Source organism: Arvicola amphibius, chromosome 5 (assembly GCF_903992535.2).
Source record: "Arvicola amphibius chromosome 5, mArvAmp1.2, whole genome shotgun sequence".
Lineage (NCBI taxonomy): Eukaryota > Metazoa > Chordata > Mammalia > Rodentia > Cricetidae > Arvicola > Arvicola amphibius.
This window is the reverse complement of record NC_052051.1, coordinates 25,139,117-25,158,398: the sequence shown is the minus strand read 5'-3', so window position 1 is coordinate 25,158,398 and position 19,282 is coordinate 25,139,117. Positions and strand designations below refer to the sequence as shown.

At 45.0% G+C, this 19,282-nt stretch overlaps 1 protein-coding gene across 1 annotated transcript; it reads left to right on the top strand.

Annotated features, from left to right (window-relative positions):
- The first annotated feature begins 3,923 nt into the window (after positions 1-3,923).
- Defb129 (defensin beta 129) lies at positions 3,924-7,884 on the top strand. Its single transcript, XM_038329300.1, has 2 exons — positions 3,924-3,981; positions 7,445-7,884. Exons 1-2 carry the CDS (start codon positions 3,924-3,926, stop codon positions 7,882-7,884), a joined length of 498 nt encoding a protein of 165 aa, XP_038185228.1.
- The last annotated feature ends 11,398 nt before the right edge of the window (positions 7,885-19,282 follow it).

Sequence of the window (19,282 nt, the reverse complement as noted above, 5' to 3'; positions counted from 1 at the left end):
TGTAATGGCATAGCAGTAGCAAGAGACATTCTGGAGCCAAAGTCTCCCCAGCCTTGCCTATCTGAGATCCACCCATCAGTGCTTTGCCTCCTGAGGGGTCAGACTCCTGAACTCAAGTGTCACGGCTGCTCCTCTGATGTGGTCACTGGCACATTTCCTCTATTCTACATCCTGATGATAAGGAATGCTTTGCAATCTCTGTTTCTACTTTAAACAATCAACAGCAAATTACCAAATATTAGTGGAAAATTTTACCACGAGGGATGAAAAATAGGCCCCATTATATGTCAATATGATGTTCATGAAGTTGGTGCTCATCAAATTTCCCAAGGTATTGGTCATTCATTATATGAACAGCATTTTTTCTGCTAGTGATCTAATCAGTACGTAAATGAGTGCTTACTTCTGTGATAAATAAACTAAAAAAAATTAGACATATCTGGATAAAATACAAAAGCAATCACCATATAATTCTTATGCATATAATTACACAACTAATTAGCCATCATCCTCTCTGCTTAGACCTTCCCAAACAATACCTTTAATTACTTACAAAAAAATGGGATCATGCCAGGTGGGTACATCCTTATCTGCCTATTCCTACTAAAGATGTATCCCCGCTCTTTAATTTACTTTCTGGAGACTCGTGGTTAAACTCTATAAAAAACACACTTGAAGCAGAGCAACTCATTAGTTTCTTCTAGAATGCTGCTGCTGAGGCCGTGGCTCGGAGGACTTATCCTTTACTTCCTTATCAATTACTCCATCCTTCCTTCCCCCTCCTCACCTGCTGGAATTAGATATCAACAAGAAAATGGAATTACAGAAACTCATGCGTGTCACAATCCCCCACAACAATCCATAGCTCCTTATTTATAAGCAATTATAGACAGTGATGGAAGGGTGTGTCTTAAGGAACTTCTTGAAATCGTAGTAAGTTGTAGTAACTACAGACACCATAGTACTATTAAAGAAAAGACAGGTTGATTATTTGATCCACACTGATAATGACGGGCAGGTAGCATTAGCATGTTATTCAGGATCTGTAGACAATCATTATCCTAAATATCCCCTTCTGAGATTATTTGAAGATGGTATTGCCTGAAATTGTATCTAAAAATCCGATGGAGATTGCTTTTTAATGCTTTAACAAATGGCTCTTCAAGAGGACAAGGAGCTTAGATCTTATATACAAATTCTAGACCCTCCACAACAAAAATATTGTACCCACACCAGGTATATGGTATATAAGTTACTCATATAAGTCATACATAGATAACGGGACAAAATAGAGTGCACCCACACCCATATTCATAGGGCTTCCCCTAACAGTCCTGCCAACGGTGCTTTTTTTATGACATTATTTATGCTTTAAATGTACTTCTATCCCTCCTTGTTGCAACTCCATTTCTAATTATGCCCTTCCCATGGTAGCAACCGCCTTTGGATGGACATTTTTATGTGAGAATAATAATTACGCTGCCCTTCCTGCAGGTTATAAAGGCTGTGTGTGATGGGCTGTATTACACCATTTTGCTCAGTAAATCCTGGCAGTTGATCGATAGAATTAGGAGAGTTCCCCCCTGAAAATTGTGATGATTCTGAGCCCCTGCTGGATCCTGTAACCGTTGCCACCACAATGGCTTTTTTATTACCAGTCAGTCCCAAGAGTGATTACTGGACTACAAAGAGATTTCAAAAACGGCCTGTAACCTTGGCAAAACTACTAGTATTACAGCAAAAAAAAAAAAAAAAAAAAAAAAAAAAAAAAAAAAAAAAAAAAATATTAGCAGAAGCTAATCAGGACACGGCTGTGCTGAGTACCAGTTTTACAAGATAAAGTAAATTATTTGTCGCTCAAGCATAACCCTGGTTGTTGACAATTTTCTGGCTTGCGTTGCTTTAACGTGCCAGAGTGCTCCCATACTTTGATGGCCAAATTGACCATCTGCATAGTGAGGAAAACAGAACTTCTCAAGGTGCCCTTTGAACCGACATCATGGCTAAAATGACTTTCCCCGTCCCTTGGTCCTCAGCTAGCTACTCTTTTCTATTTGCCTTGCCTACATTAGTTAGACTCACCACACAAATAACGCATCAGCTTTGATCCCTGTTACAGCCACACTTTTCTCTTTAAAAGATAAGAAGCGGAGAGATGCATTGCCACAGACAAGCCTACCAAGCTCCGGGATTTCAGACATGCTTGCACTGAACACTCAGCTCATGACGTCATGCTGCCTTCAGCCCCTGAACAATACTCACGTGGACAACTGAGGATCTGTTTGAGGCATAGATTAAGTCAGGAGCATCACCATGATAAGCGAAAGAAAGGAGAGAGTGGTCAGCTCACCTCAGAGAGCAACTCTCGATCAAGAACACGCAGCACAGGTGAGCCTGAGCTGGGGTCTAGTCCTACAGTCTTCAGGTCCCAAGGAAAACCAAGAATATTCTTTGTTTCCATTCCCTCGTCTGTAACATGGAGACCACTGTACCAGGCTTTCTAGCTACCTTCCTTTTTCTGGGTTTTATAAATACCAGAAAAAGAAGCTGGGTAGTGGTGGCACATATCTTTAATCCTAGCACTTGGGAAGCAGAGGCAGGTGGATCTCTGTGAGTTCAAGGCTGGCCTGGTCTACAAAGCCAGTTCCAGGACAGCTAGGGTTGCACAAAGAAACCATGTCTTGAAAATAAAGAAATAAATGCCAGAAAAAAATAATCCCATGACTGTTTTCTAAGATTTATTTATTTTATGTGTATGGATGTCTTGCTTCCGTGTATATATGTGTACCACATGTATGCCTGATGCTCCAGAGGTCAGAAGAAGGTGTTGGATGCCCTGGAACTGGAGTTACAGACAGGTGTGAGCTGCCATGTGGATGCTGGGAACTGAATCCAGGTCCTCTGGAAGAGCAGTATTCATTTTTAACCTCTGAGCCATCTCTCCAGCCCAATCATGTACCTTTTGTAGAAGAAATGAACTTTGGGGTAAATATTGTGATGCAGAAGTAACTAAGTTATGAGATTGAGTGTTGGGAAAAAATTGGGTCTTGCTAATAGTCATATCGGGCTCCTTTTAAATGTGGAAGATACAGTCAAGTTTACAAAGTCAATAATTCACATTTACTGCTGTCTATACCATGCTTAGAAAAGGGGTAATGCATAATATTATCACACCAATCACCTAATACTTAACTCCTGGCCTTCCCACACAGAGTGGCTGTTTCCTTCCACGTTTATGTTTGGGGCTGCCTGGAGCTTCAGGAGAAGTCCTGATGCTCAAGTCAGCACGCAGGAAGTCAAACAGTCTGCAGGCCTTGCCTTGGAAAAGCAGAGCTCTCTCTCTGAAGTACCTATTCTGTGGGTCCATCTCCTCCCTAGCCTGCTTGCCTTGACTGGAGCTTACACTTACCCTGCTCCAGTGCTAATAACAGGAAGTGTGGGGCTGGAGAGACGGCTCAGTGGTTAAGAGCTCATTCTGTGTTGCAGAGAACCAGAGATCGGTTCCTCACACCCAAGACTCAACCCACTTTTAACTCCAGCCCTAGAGGGTCCAGTGTCCTCTCTGGCCTCTGAGGACTCAGCACCGACATGCTCGTACCTGCTCACAGACACACATACACATATGCTTAAAAATAAAAACAAACTCTTTCTAATAAAAGAACAAGAAATATAAAGAGCAGCCTTTCTTTCTTGTCCTCGATGTATTGTGTTCCCCGCAAGACAACAAAGAGGAGTAGCAACACATAGAAATTTGCTGACAAACTTATCAAGCAGAATCAGAGAAAATGGACTCCCCTGAGCAACACACAGGTCTGCTTTAGCTGCACTTCACTGCCCTTGGCCCAAGGCCATGAGGAGGCCAATAAAGGCCGGAGCTCAAGAACAACCACCCAGACCCAAGGCGTCTTTCCTGCCACCCAGCCATGAAGTTCCTTTTTCCTCTCGTAGCCAGCCTCATGCTACAGTATCGGGTGAAACCAGGTAATGTGGGCCCCTGGGTTGATGTGAGGAAGTGGGACAGGGCTGCCCATGATGCTAGGACCCCAAAAAGATGCTGAAAGATGACATTCCCAAAAAAGGCGGCTGGAGAGCTGACCCAGCCCCTAGACTGTGTCTGATGGAGATGCCTGGGAGTTACAAGGAGAGTGGCGTATTGCTTGTCTGACATACGATGCAGCTTTTCTGCTCTGAGTATGAGTATGTGTATGTCTCCTTGCAACAACGCAGCCCAAAGCACCTTCAGGTGAGCTCTATTTCTGAGTTAACTATCTTGTATATTTTTTAAAATCTGTGTGTGTGTGTGTGTGTGTGTGAGAGAGAGAGAGAGAGAGAGAGAGAGAGAGAGAGAGAGAGAGAGAAAGAAAGAGAGAGAGAGAATACAGTGAGATGTGTGTAAGAGAGAACACACAGGCACATGAGTGTAGAGCTCAGAGGACATCAGGTGTCAGTCCTTCCTTCCCTTCTGGTCGGAGTCAGGAGGCAGGCTCTTTTGTTGTTTGTCACTGTGTACGCCAGGCTAACTGGCCCATGGACTTCTGGGAAGTCTCCTGTCTCCACCTCCTGTTGCACTGTGGGAACACTGGGCTTGCAGAGGCCTGCACTACTGCATCAGACCTCACATGGACTTTGGGTATCAGAGCTTGGACCCTCCTGCTTCACAACACATGCTTTACCCACTGAGCTTCCTCCGCAGCCCCAGCCAAAGCCATTTCCTAATGCAGAGGTTCCATTGACGATTCACCTCTGTGCACAGGATGAAATACTTGCCTCTGCGTTCAAAAAAACCTCTTTAGAATTTAGTAGGCAGGTCTACGCCTCCATATCAGCTCTCCCAGCAGAGCCTTATTTCTCCCGTCTCTGTCTTCCTAGAAACCCTCCAACTACCTTAAGGGTGTCTGGGGGACATTATAGCACATGACAGGACAGGACTGGGAACAGGAACCATTAAGCCACTTGGAATAATCATAATGAATCAAGGAAAATAAGAGCTGAAGATGTCTGTAATGATTTTATGTTGGGAACATAGGTAAGTCTATGTCCCCCTGGGTAAAGTCACTTAAACACCTCGAGCTTCAAAAGTGACGTGGGCGCAATAGAAAAATCAATGTGACCGCTTCTAGTTCTAAAATGTTTCTGCTTTGCACTCCTTGTGAGAACAATGTAAAATGTTTCTGCTTTGCACTCCTTGTGAGAACAATGTGAAGATGTATGAGAATAACAAATACATATGTGAAAATATGCTTTGAAATTATGTTTTATTGACATACATTAATTGTGTGTGATAATTGGATCCCATGATGTCGTCATATGTATGGGATGTATTTTATCAGATTCACTCCCACTCTCTCTTGCCCCCTCCCACTCCTGCTGACCCATACTCCTCTCTGCTCCCAAATAGTTCCTTTTCTACTTCATGTCTTTTTGTGTGTGTGTGTGGCCCAGTGAGTTTTATTAGGTTTGCTTTCAGAAGCATGGGCAATGGGCTATCTATAGAAGCATGGGCAACTTATCAGTGGCTACACTGTAGAAGAAAATTCCTCTTTCCCCAACCACCCTTAACTACCTAAAGAGTCTCAGGGAGGGGCATGGCCACGTGTACCTCTCTCTCCCTCAGCAGGATGTTGGCAGACCCAATCTTATGCAGGTTGTCACGGGCACTATAATCTTTGGGAACCATCTGATGCTAAATAAATCACTTCTAATTTACATAAAATTGATAAGGTGGGTAATAGAGAAAGAAAAGATTTCTCTTTTTTAAAGATTTATTTATTATGTATACAACATTCTGCCTGCATGTATGCCTGAATGCCAGAAGAGGGCACCAAACCTCATTATAGATGGTTGTGAGCCACCATGTGGTTGCTGGGAAATTGAACTCAGGACCTCAGGAAGAGCAGTCTGTGCTCTTAACCTCTGTGCCATCTCTCCAGCCCAGAAAAGATTTCTTAATTGAGGGAAAACAGTCAGACATTGGAATGGGACATTCAACAGATGCAGGTAAATTACTAAACTCAGGGGGGAACTAAGCTAGAAATAATATGTGAGTGACCTTGATAGAGACAAGTAGAGGCCACAGTAACAAGTAAGATCTCTGAAGGACAAAGTATCCAGATATTGGAAGTGACAAAGTGCCATGTCCCAAAAACCATAGGTCCAGTGACTGACAGGGAGGTAAAAGGCTATGGACTTTGAAGAAGAGAACACTTCTGAAAATCCTATTAATTCTGTTTCAAAATTCTTTCTTGGTTTATCTCAATTAATGTAAGTCCCCCGTTCCACTTATTATTTTTCAATTTATCATTTTATTCTTCTCTGTGACCACACGGAGAGAAGAGTACTACATGCTGTCTCATGTGGAAGTTAAAAGAAATAGTCTGACAGGCGGTGGTGGCTCATGCCTTTAATCCCAGCACTCGGGAGACAGAGACAGGCAGATCTCTGTGAGTTCGAGGCCAGCCTGGTCTACAAGAGCTAGTTCCAGGACAGCCACCAATGCTACACAGAAAAACCCTGTCTCAAAGAAAAAGGAAAAAAAAAGAAAGAAATAGTTAACCTGAATGCACTATTGACTACCCAAGCATGGACAAAAGCAGGCTTGCTTTGATCAGCACACTTTGAATGCATGTGCTGAAATCACACACTGAATTCACTAATGTACACAGCTAGCGTATGTTAGAATAATAATCATGAGTCTTTCTTGCATTGGCCGTATGGCAGGTTTTACCGACATTGGTGTTTTATATAGAGGATTATAGAGGGGGGTGGGAGGCTCTGCTGGTGTGGATGATGCAGGATTGGAAATCAAAAATGCTGTCTTGTGGCTGGAGATGTAGCTCAGGGGGAGAGTGATTGCCCCCCAAAGCCCTGGGTTCAAAGCCCAGTATCACCAAACAGAAAGGAAAGAAGGAAGGAAGGGAGGGAGAAGAGAGGGAGAGGAGGAAGAATATTCTGAAATCAAGTACTTGGGCTTCATATCTTTCCTTCCTCATTATAGCCTTGGTGTGTGCGTATGTGTGTGCATGTGCGTGTGCGTGTGCGTGTGTATGTGTGTGTAGGCCATGAGACAACCTTGGGTGTCTTTCCTCAGGTACCATTCACCTTGTTTTTGTTGTTTTGAGACAGGGTTTTTCTGTGTAGCCCTGGCTGGCCTGCAACTCTCTATACAGACCAGCTGGCCTCAAGCTCACAGAGATCCACCTGCCTCTACCTCCCTGGAATTAAAGGCATGCGCCACCACCACCTGACTTGTTCATCCTGTTTTTAAAGATAGGCTCACCAATCAGGTTAGGCTGGCTAGCCAGTGAACCCCCAGTCTTGTCTGGCTCTGCCATCCCACACATGCAACCACACCTGCCTTTTGGATCTAGACTCTCCCGCCAGCAGTCTGAATATCATCTCTAATGATTAGCCTTGACCCACCGGTTTCTCTCTCTCCACCATGCAGAATTTTTGGCCGTGAAAAAATGTATAATGGGCTTCGGGAAATGCAAAGACAGCTGCCTCGCAGAGGAAACCGAGATACAGAACTGCAAATCAAAAAAATGCTGCATTGGTTCCAAAGTGACCAAGCTGATCAAAAGCTACCTGCGACACGAAATTCCCCACATCCCCGATAACGACATCGTGGAGATGCTGAAGAGCGAGAAGAAGTCCAGAGAGGAGTTGCGAAGGAAACAGGCCTTAGTCACACTTCCCCAAATTGGAGATGTCAACCCTTTGCTCAGTATCAACTCTGCCACTGTCCCAAAAAGCTCCCCTGTGAAGTCTGTCACCTCCAGGCCAGGCAGACGTGGCTTGGGCGGTATTGCTTCCACCAAGAGGCACGTGGAACCAATCAGGGATTCTGCCAATGCTGCCCCTCCGTCCCTACCTGGACCACCTTAGACATGGCCAGCACCCCCGTGGCAGCAGGGAAGCAGATGAGCAGGGAAGTGGGTCTTTGTCCTAGGGTGTCAGGCTCCTCTCTACCTCCACAGGCATTAAAATATGACATAACTGTTCTGCCCACAGACGGGTAATAAACACTGTTAGGTCCCTTCCAGTCTGTGTCATGGAATCGTTCTTGCAGGGGTCCCCCAGAGGACAGTGCTGGAGAGGGATGGGGTTTTAAGTTTAGACGCCAGGAGAGAGCAAGTCCCAGCTCAGGAAATGCTGAGCCTCAGGCCTCCTTATGGGATTCTCATTTGAAGGCCTTTTTCTGTGACAACGGGAAGGAAAGCCTAGGCCCTGTTTCCTCTTATTGTGAATCTTGGGGGAAGGGCCCTCTGTGCAGCCAAAACACAAACAGAAGCTGGTAGAGTTCATCTGAAGAACTTCTTAGCGTAACAGCCTGAAATAATACCAGATCAATGCGGGACCAGGACAAAAATGACTCTGACATTGCTCAGTTGTGAGGCCCAAAACAAATCACATATCCATACATTACCATCAATTTATTCATTCGTTAGTGAAGATGCCAGCATTTTAGTAGACACCAGAATTCAGCAATCTCAGATTACACCACCTTACTTTGTCCACGTGACAGCAGCATGGCCCTCAGTCCCAGTCTTTGAAAAGCTTTATTGCAGTATCATTGATAGAAAACACCCACATGTTTCTTGCTGGGACTACTGGGTAAGTTTGGAACATACACACCCCAGTGAGGTTGCTGTCAGAAGTGGGGGCTCTGTCACCCATGTTTTCCACCAAAAACAAACAGGCGGATCTCTGTGAGTTCGAGACCAGCCTGGTCTACAGGAGCTAGTTCCAGGACAGGCTCCAAAGCCACAGAGAAACCCTGTCTCGAAAAACAAAAAAAAAAAAAAAAAAAAAAAGAAGAAGAAGACAGAAGCGAACGGGTGTTCATGTTCCATTCTGATGTTTTAATAAAATACCGAACCACAACGCCACTTCGAGGAGAAACAGCTGTGCTACAGAAAAGATGACACCAATAGACGGCTTCACTGTTTCACACACGGCTCCTGGGTTCTAGGTGACACTATAGATAGGTTCATATTTCCATCGGCCTCGCTCCAGAAAGAGAAGCGGGGAGGGGGTATCTGAGGACCTGAGGGTAGAAAGAGGAGAAAGATAATCCAGACGGACAGAAACAGACAGCAAGAAGGCACAGAATTCTGATTGCTAACAAAATAGACTTCAAACCCAAATTAGGAAAGAAGGAGAAGATCACTACATATTGGTAAAAGGAACATTCTAGCAGGAAGGTGTTGCAGTTCTAGGGGCTGGAGAGAGGGCTCAGAGGTTAAGAGCTTGTCTGGCTCTTGCAGAGGACCAGGGTTTGCTTCCCAGTACCCATGTCAGGTGGCTCACAACCTGCTCCAAATCCTGGCTTCCAAGGGCACCTGCATGCACGTGGTGTACATACTCAAATACAGATACACACATGCACACATTATTAAAAATAAAATATCTTTTTAAAAGATACTACAGTTCTCAGCATACATATATCAAACAATGGTGTACTAAATTTCATAAAATAAATACTACGGGATGGAAGGGCACAAACTGATCTCAACACAGTTACTGAGTGACGTAAGCATACAGACAGCTGGGGAGATAGGGAATTGATCGGGGTCCATCTTAGGGTTTCTATTGCTGTGAAGAGACACCATGACCACAGCAACTCTTGTAAAAAAAATTAACTGGAGTGACTCACTTCTTTTTTTTTTATTTATTATTTATTATGTATACAATATTCTGTCTGTGTGTACAGCTGCAGGCCAGAAGAGGGCACCAGACCCCATTACAGATGGCTGTGAGCCACCATGTGGTTGCTGGGAATTGAACTCAGGACCTGTGAAAGAGCAGGCAATGCTCTTAACCTCTGAGCCATCTCTCCAGCCCGTGACTCACTTCTTTACGTTTCAGGGGTTCAGTCCACTATCATCATAACGGGGAGCATGGAAACCTGTAGGCAAACATGGTGCTGGAGTAGCTGGAAGTCCTACATTTTGTAGGCAACAGAAAGTCAACAGAGATACTGGTGGTATCCTGAGCATAGGAAACCGCAAAGCCTGACCCCACTGTGACACACTTCCTCCAGCAAAGCCATACCTCCTAATAGTGCCACTCCCTATGCAATTATAGGGCCAATAACATTCAAACTACCACAGCGGCATACTTTGAAAACCTATAACCTAGTAAATTGGAAAACCTAAAAGAAATCCATAAAGTTCTGGACACATGTGACCTACCAAAATTAAATTAAAAAGATATAAATAGTGTAACTGGGATGATAATAAACCATGGAATTGAACTGAAATAGCAAGAAAAATCATTTCAAGCAAACAAATCCTGGGCCCTGAAGGGAGCCCAAATGAGTCTGACTGGAGCTTTAAAGAGTTAACAGCAATGCCATCACACTACCCCAGGAGACAGTAAGGGGAAGAATGCTACCAACTCCACTTTATGAAGCCAGTACTACACTCACACCCAAACCAAAGAGGCACACAACAAAGAGAAAGGTACGTATACACATACACACAGAGGGAGAGAGACACGCACGTGCGCACACGCACGCACACACACACACACACACACACACACACACACTATGAACTTGTATGGCCTTGTTCCCATCTCTGCTTCCTGGATCTCCATGGCGTGACCTGCCCAGCTCTGCTGCTCTTTCCGCATGATGGAATTCTGCTCACAGAATCCTCCCAAACCTCCTACGTTGTCTGGTATACACCAAGCCCTGCTCCCTTTCAGTTCCCATTGGTAAGGTATATTTCTTCCCATCCCTTCCCTTTCAATCTTTAAGTTCAGGTGAAGCGAGTCTCTAACAGGAAACACAGCTGAAACATGGTCTTTTTTTTGTTGTTGTTGTTCAAATCCATTCAGCCACTCTTTCTCTTTTTAAAATTTTGTTGTTATTGTGCGCGCGTATGCCTGGTGCAGAGATGCAGGTGCATTGCCAGGGTGCATGAAGGGAGGTAAGAGGACCACTCTGTGGAGTCTGTTCTCCTCAGCCTTTAAGGGGTTCCTTCCTGAAACACAGTCTCCAGCAAGTGCCTGGACCCACTACACCATCCCACGTTTCCCTATGTTGTTTTGTTTTGTTTTTTCAAGGCAGGGTTTCTCTGTAGCACTGGCTGTCCTAGAACTTATTCTATGTTCCAGGCTGGCCTCGAACTCACAGAGCTCTGCCTGCTTCTGTCTCCCAAGTTCTGGGTTTGAAGGTGTGTACCACCACTGTCTAGCTTTATTTAACTTAGTATCACAATTTGCCTCTTTTCCAAGACCTTTTCCAAGAAAATGTAGAAATGGAATCTGGCAGGATGGCTCCAAGGGTAAGGCACTGGTCACGCAAGGCTTCCAGCCTCAGGTCAGTCCCTCAACCCACAGTAGAGAGAAGCAGCTCCCAAAGTCTGTCTTCTGGCCTCACGCACTGTTGCGCACACTCACACAGTCCTAAGCTCACATTAATAACAAATGAACTGAATTTAAAAGGGAAGTTTTAAGAGTAGGGGAAGTGAAATTAGAGGCAGGCACAGCGGCATGTGCCCTAACCCTGGCACCAGGGAGAAGGGAGCGGGAGCACTGCCACAAGTCCTAGAGCAGCTTCGATTGCACAGTAGGATGAGTAGAGATGGGGGCTGGAGAGATGGTCCAGAGGTTAAGAGCCCTTTCTGTCCTTCTAGAGGACCTGAGTTTTGTTCCCAGCAGCCATGTCAGGCAGCTCAGAACAAAGAGTCCTCTGGTTCCAGGGAATGAGTGCCCTCCTCTGACCTCTGTGGGCATCTGCACACAGTACACACACACACACACACACACACACACGTTATACATATATTTATAAACATGTATGTGTATATGTATTATAACTACACACATATGTTTTATATACATATATTTATTATTAAATAAGTAGATCATAGACTCAGTGCTGTTCCCTGCTGAGTCTCTCACGTCAGGCAACGGGAAGGAGGTCAGCAGTCCTGAAAAGGGTTCTCTCTGCTTTAGCAGGGTATTGCATGGCTCTTGAGTAGAGAAATGTCTACTCGCTCCAGATAGGGAAGGCATCATCAGACCAATGGAAGGTTCCATCCGGTCCAGCTTGATGAAATAGTGAGCTTACTGGAGCCATTTACAGGCGCACGGTCCACTCACAGGGAGCTACATCAAAGAGAAGTGTCACCCTAGACACCCATTTGCCTCTGACATAATGACACACAGACTCTCTGGGGAGGGGAGGAGCCTCAGGACCCCAGTGAACCTCCTTGCTCACCCAGAATTTTAATAAGCCAAACTTGGGAAGACTTCCTGCATGTCACAACCGCTCTGCCTCAAGATGGCAGCTGCCATGACCGACCCAGAGAACACAGGAGGAAAGAAAAGAATAAGTAGACTGACTCCCTAGACTGCACCACAAACCAGCTAGTCACAGACATCCTGTGGCCATCCTTAACAAAGTGCAACTGGTAAATAAGTCTACAGAGTCACAGACATGGCTACTGGGAAAATATCATAAACTGGTCATGCCAAGCAGTCCGCAGAGGCTATCCTGGAATGCACCCAAGAGAACCCTCGTCTAAGAGAAGGGCCCACCGGGACACCTCTCCTGTCAGGGCTGGGGTGCACCACAGAGGGAAAGCACCTGCCTGGCATGTCAAAGCCTGGATTTAATTCCAGCACTGCAGAGATATGCAGGGCCAGGTTTCTAACTACTCTGTGAGTGCTCAGACAGTGGATGCCACGGCTAACTGTTCTGTCCAAATTGACTCGCCCTAACGTGGAAGTGCCTGCTCCATACTGGTTAATCACACTTGAAATTCAATAATGACAGGTGCTTTGGGCAGTGACTCGGTGGCTCTGTCCCATCTGCCCACTGCTTCTGCCCGTTGGCATGTCCTCGTCCCCCAGGCGTGATCTTCTTGCCTCTGGCTTCTCCTGTTCCTATCTGCAGTGACCTTGAGTAACCCAGAATCTCCCGTTATTGAGAACCGAGCGATCGGAGGGAGAAGCCATGGGACACACCTGCTTTAAAGAGTGGAAATTTTCAAATGGACGTCTGTAGGGAGATAGGGGACAGGTGTGAACTGAGGCCACTCCTGTGTTGCTCAAATTTGAAAGTTCTATTTGGGAACCACTTCAATCTTTGTACCTAACATAAAAATGCTAAAATTCAAAAAGCAGGGACTAGAGAGATGGCTCAGTGGTTAAGAGTGCACACTTCTCTTGCAGAAGACCCAGGTTCAGGTCCCAGCATGAACGTCAGGCAGCTCACAACTGCCAGGAACTCCGGCCCCAAAGGATTTGATACCTCTAACCTCCTCAGGCACCTACACATACACGCTCACACCTTCCCCCAGACATACACACATATAAACAATTTCAAATAAATCTGAACATTATGTATATATATATATACATATATATGTCAAAATTTAAAAAGCAACCCCTAAAGATTAAAGAGCCCTAATTAGCCTAGCGTAGTGAGGCACCTTTTTAATCCTAGCACTCAAGAGGCTGGGGTAGGAGGACCGTGGGTTTGAGAGCAGCATGAGCTATATAATAAAAACCACTTCCAAAAAAACAGAAACGAAACACGGTGAGATGAAGGTGGCAAGTCATATGAGGCACTAGCCGCGCCCACACACATGGAAACTCTTTCCAAGGGTTTGGAAGCGAGCTCTGGTGCAGCCTGTTTGTGGAACAGCCTGAAGACAGCACTGCAAACTGCTTCCGTGAGTCACACGACACAGGCAGAGAAAAGCAGCAGAGAGTTCTCCAACCCCAATTTGAGCTCATCATTGGGGAGACTTTAAGACAGTCTCATGCTATATATAACCCAGGCTAGCCTGGAAATTACTATGTATTCCAGAGTGGTCTCGAACTCGCATTGATCCTCCTGCCTCAGTCTCTGGAGTACTAAGGCGCCATCCCCCACCTAGCAACACTTTATCTTCAAACATTTTTTCATCCCTGTCCAGTGACCAGGCCTAGAGATATGGAGCGGCCAGAAGCACGGATTGCAATGGCCATGCGACTGTAACCTCAACTCCAGTTCCCCAAAGTCTCGTGGAAGGCACCATTTCTTGGCCTGAAGCAAATATATAAAATATACCTGAAATACTTTGCTACTTTTGAGGCTCAAATCAGAAGAACACAGGAGGCGCTGGAGAAATGACTCAACCGTTATGAGCACTTGCTGCCTTCTCAGAGGACCAGAGTTCCATTCTCAGTAATCACATTGGGCATCTCACAACTGCCTGCGACTCCAGCTCCAAGGAATACCATGTCCTCTTCCTGTCTCCTTGGCCACTTGCACTCATGTATAGGCATGTACACACATATACATATTCACACCAACACATATAGATACATATGCATCCATACATACATGCACATACAAACAGACATACGATATGCACACACATACATACACGCATACACCTATACACACATTATTTAAAAATAAATCTTCAAAGAACAAGAAAATCAACTTAAGAAGGGTTACTTGGCAGACATGGGGAAATGTAGCCTCAATAAAAATAAAAACCAGGCAGGTGGTGACAGCACACACCTTTAATCCCAGCATTCAGGAGGTGGAGGCAGGTGGATCTCTGTGAGTTCGAAGCCAGCCTGGTCTACCGAGTGAGTTCCAGGATAGTCAGGACTAGGACTATACAGAGAAACCCTTTCACAAAAAAAGAAAAGAAACAGAAAAGAAAGAAAAATTTTAAATTAAAAAAATAAAAACCACATGCATTATTCACAATAGCCAAGATACAGAATCAGCCTAAGTGTAATGGAAAAAATAACCAAAAAAAAAAAAAAAAAAAAAAAGGTCCTGGAGGCCAGAGAGATGGCTCATTGGCTAAGAGCACTTGTTGCTCTTGCATAGACCCAGGTTCGATTCCCAGCACCCACATGATAGCTACCAACTGTCTGCAACTACAGTTCCAGGAGATCCATTGCCCTCTCTGGCTTCCCAGCACCAGACATGCGCAAGGTGCACATACATACATGCAGGCAAACATTCATACACATAATTTTGTGTATGTGCTTGGATATTTTTTTTAAAAAATTTATTATGTGTATGGGTGTTTTGCTTGCATGAATGTCTGTATACCACATATGTGCCTGGTACCTTTGGAGGCCAGAAAAAAGCATTGGATCTGCTGGAACTAGAGCTGTGAACTGTAATGTAGGTGCTGGGATTGAACCTAGGACCCCTGGAAGAACAGTCAGTGCTCTTAATCACTGAACCATCTCTCCAGCCCCACACATAAATTTTTAATTAAAATAAATTTTTAATTTTTTTCTTTAAGGCCTGGTATGGAGCTGGATGGGGGTAGTGCATCTTTATGCCTGTCTCAGAGCCAGACAGACAAAAAGACAAACAAAACTTTTTTATTACCTCAGATGGATTAGATGTGCACAATAAATATTAATGGCTGCCAGAATCATCTCAGAAGAAACAGAACCATCTGTGTCTGTCTGTCTGTGACAAGGTCTTGCTACAGCCCAGGCTGGTCCAATCTTCTTGCCTTCCCCGCCAGAGAGTTAGGGATACAGATGAGAGCCACCATGACTGGTCACACGTGAGTTGTGATAAAGGAAGACACTGTCATCTTCAGAAAAGTTTGCCCAAATTAATCCAAAAACCAAGTCCAGACCTAATGAGGGCTCTGGTTGCCGCGTCCCGTCTCTAGGTTTCACGCACAGGAGACAGTCAGATGACTCTGTGGGTGTGTCCATTAACTTCTGAAACATGACCTTGTCCTTCACTGAGCTGTTAGTTTCTGTAGTCAGTTATTTCCTGCAGCCTGGGCAGGAAAGCAGCATCGATCCAGCCGACACGTAGGTTCTTACTGCCCAGATGAACATTTGTAAGGGTGGAGTTTTACTGTCTCCTGAGTCTGGAGTAGGGATGGTGATGATGATGGTGATGATGATGATGAGCGGTGTGCGCATGAGTGTGCGCAAGCAGGTCGGGAGGCATCCCTCCTTCCACCGTGGGCTCCAGGGATCCATCTCTGGTCATAGGGTTTGCATGGCAGGCACTTTTACAGCTAAGCCATCTCACCAGCCTAAGACAACCCCTTGAAAAATATAAGACAGTCTAGAAGAAAACATGATTTTTCATTTATCCCATATTGGTTTTCTTCTGACCAAAGCGTTTCAACACATTTTCTTTTTCTAACTTTATCTTTAGAAAGGCCTCCTCAAGCTCCCAATGGAGTCATAGACATCTTATGTACCAACCCCAAATCAGGAGGACCAGGACTTTGACAATGGCACAAGTCACCAGATCAGGGACCTGATCCAGAGCCCTCAGTCTACCCACGACCTCATCATCCCACCTCAGGCAGCTCAGCATGTGGCTTCATCGTTCACAGGGGGTGGAGCTCATTGTGTGTTCAAGGCTCCCCACCCCTCAAAACAGCAAATAAATAAAAGCAGGGGCTGGAGAGATGGCTAAGAGGTTAAGAGCACTGGCTGCTCTTCCAGAGGTCCTGCATTCAATTCCCAGCACACAACATGGTGGCTCATAACTGTCTATAATGAGATCTGGTGCCTTCTTCTGGCCTGCAGGGACACATGCAAGGAGAACACTGAATAAATAACTTAAAAAAATACTACATATGTTATGATTTTAGCCAACCAGCATGGCTGGCACTTCCAGGTTCCAGGGCCATGTATGTGTAGACAAGCCTTCAGGCAAAAATACCTAGCTGCCCCGGGGACCTTAAAAGGCCCTGCATGACCCACGTGCGGCATGGTTGTATCACCTATGTATGACGCTGCTCTGTAAGCCCTTGTACACATGTGTGAGCTCTGTCATCTGCGTAAGACGTAGCTATGTCATCCCCCTGTGCGCATGCGCTAGGCGGCCTTTAAAAGCTGGACTGCCATCTTCAGTTCTTTCTGCACGCCAATTCCCAGGTGTGTACACAGCTCCTCTAATAAACTCCTAAGCGGGTTTGTGTGTGTTTCGTGCTTCCTTCTCACTCGCACCAGGTAATTTCAACATATATAATAAATCTTAAAAAAAGCCACACCTCCAGTGCTCTTCAGTTCCTGACAGTCACTCATTCATCAGGCGAATCGCAGGCCACCTTCTAAGACCTTTCTCAGTCAGCCTGATGCCCATGGTCCCTCTGAGCTGGAGCTGTGCTTGCCAATAGTTCATTTCTTCTCCCTGTTCTTTTCTGTGTGTGGCATAGATGTGTGCGTGTGTGTGGCATAGATGCGTGTGTGTGGCATAGATGCGTGTGTGTGGCATAGATGCGTGTGTGTGTGTGTGTGTGTATGTGTGTGTGTGTGTGTGTGTGTGTGTGTGTGTTCTTATGTATATGGAAGCCAGGTGTCTTCCTCCATTGTCACCTTTTTTTTTGTGACAGGGTCTCCCATCGAACCTGAACCTCAGCAACTGGCTAGTCTGTTTGAACAGCAGATTCTGAGATTCTCCTGTCTCCCAGTCCCTAGAACCCAGCTCTTTACCAACTGAGACAACCAGGTGCTTGTCACAGAAGTGCATCACCAACTCAGCCACCTCCCCAAATTCTCAGCTCCTCTTCTTTGGTGTTTTCTTTCATTTGCTTTGCTTGTTGATACAGCATCTATGTAGACTAGGCTTGGCCTCAACTCTTTGTTTTTTTGAAACAGGGTTTCTCTGTGTAGCTTTGGAGCCTGTCCTGGAACTCACTAAGTAGACCAGGCTGGCCTCAAACTCCTAAGTGCTGGGATTAAAGGCCTGTGCCACCACTGCCTGGTTTAGGCCTCAACTCTTAATACTCCTGCCTCAGCCTCCCAAAATATGCCTTACCAAATCCAGCTTGTTTCTTCTTGTTAGGCTAAGTGATGCTCTGTCATATGGCAGTTTAATCACTTCTAAAGTCCTCGGAGATGTTTCCAGATGCAGACCATTACACATAGAGCTGTTATGAATATTGACAGGCTTCTGTGAGAATATCAGCTTCCATTCCTCTGGGACGCATTCACAGGTGTATGCTAGGACATGTGATACGTGTGTGTTCGACTCTGGAAGATACTACAAGGGTATCCACAGGACGGCAGGACCACTCAGCCCCACCAGCCACATGTAAGAACCAACTTTCTTTACATGTTCCACAGAGTCTGGTAGAATCTATATTTTTGTTTGCTTGTCTTAGTCATTTCTCAAATGCACAACAGTATATCATTGTTTTAACTGTGTTTCCCTAAAAGGCAATGATGTCATTCGGCGTCTCTGTTCATGGGCCCAGCCGTTGTCTGCATGGCTTCCTTGACCAGGTGCTTGATGGGAATTCAGTTCAGGGGAATGTTTTCATCAGAATTTTGGGGGCACACAATTGTGAGTCCTGTTTCACTTTGAGGTCAGAGGTTTGATCTTATTTTTGCTCTCAAAGTTGCTGACAGCAGGTGTGGCTACAAAAAAGATATCCTGACCTAGGGTGTGGTGACTTGGTATTTTAGACATTAAGATGACCCATAGAGGTGGATCCACTCCACCATGACCAAAGGTCAGAGAACTCAAGCCTATTCCTGCTCCTTCGCTTTAAAACAGGTTTGACATAGGGAGTGGCTGCCTACAGGATACTTGGTCTAAGGTGTATTCGCTGCATATCCCACCCAAAACTTCAAATGCTTTACTTAGGGAATCATGGCTTCGTGTCTCAAGTATTGAAGCAAGTACCTGTTCTGGTTGTCCCTTGCGTCATGTTAAAGTAGTATTTTGCCTTCATTCCTCCCTTTGGATTAGGGTATATAAACATATGGAAAATAAACAAGGACAGATTCAGTATTCACTGAGTTGCCCTCCCGATACTATCCTATGTCTCTGTATTTCTTTTGTATCTCTATTCTACCTAAAATTTCTTTTTTCTTTTTCCTTTTTTCTTTGTCTTTGTTTTTTGTTTGTTTGTTTGTTTGTCAAGACAGGTTTTTTTGGGCTGGAGAGATGGCTCAGAGGTTAAGAGCACTGGCTGCTCTTCCAGAGGTCCTTTTTTTTTTTGGTTTTTCGAGACAGGGTTTCTCTGCAGCGTTCAATTCCCAGCAACCACATGGTGGCTCACAACCATCTGTACTGAGACCTGGCGCCCTCCTCTGGCATACATCGAGGCAGAATGTTGTATACACAATAAATAAATCTTTAAAAAAAAAAAAAAAGACAGGTTTTGTTTTTTGTTTTTTGTTTTTTGTTTTTTTTTTTTTGTAGGTTTGGATCCTGTTCTGGAACTAGCTCTTGTAGACCAGGCTGGCCTCAAACTCACAGAGATCCACCTGCCTCTGGCTCCTGAGTGCTGGAATTAAAGGCATGTGCTGCCACCAC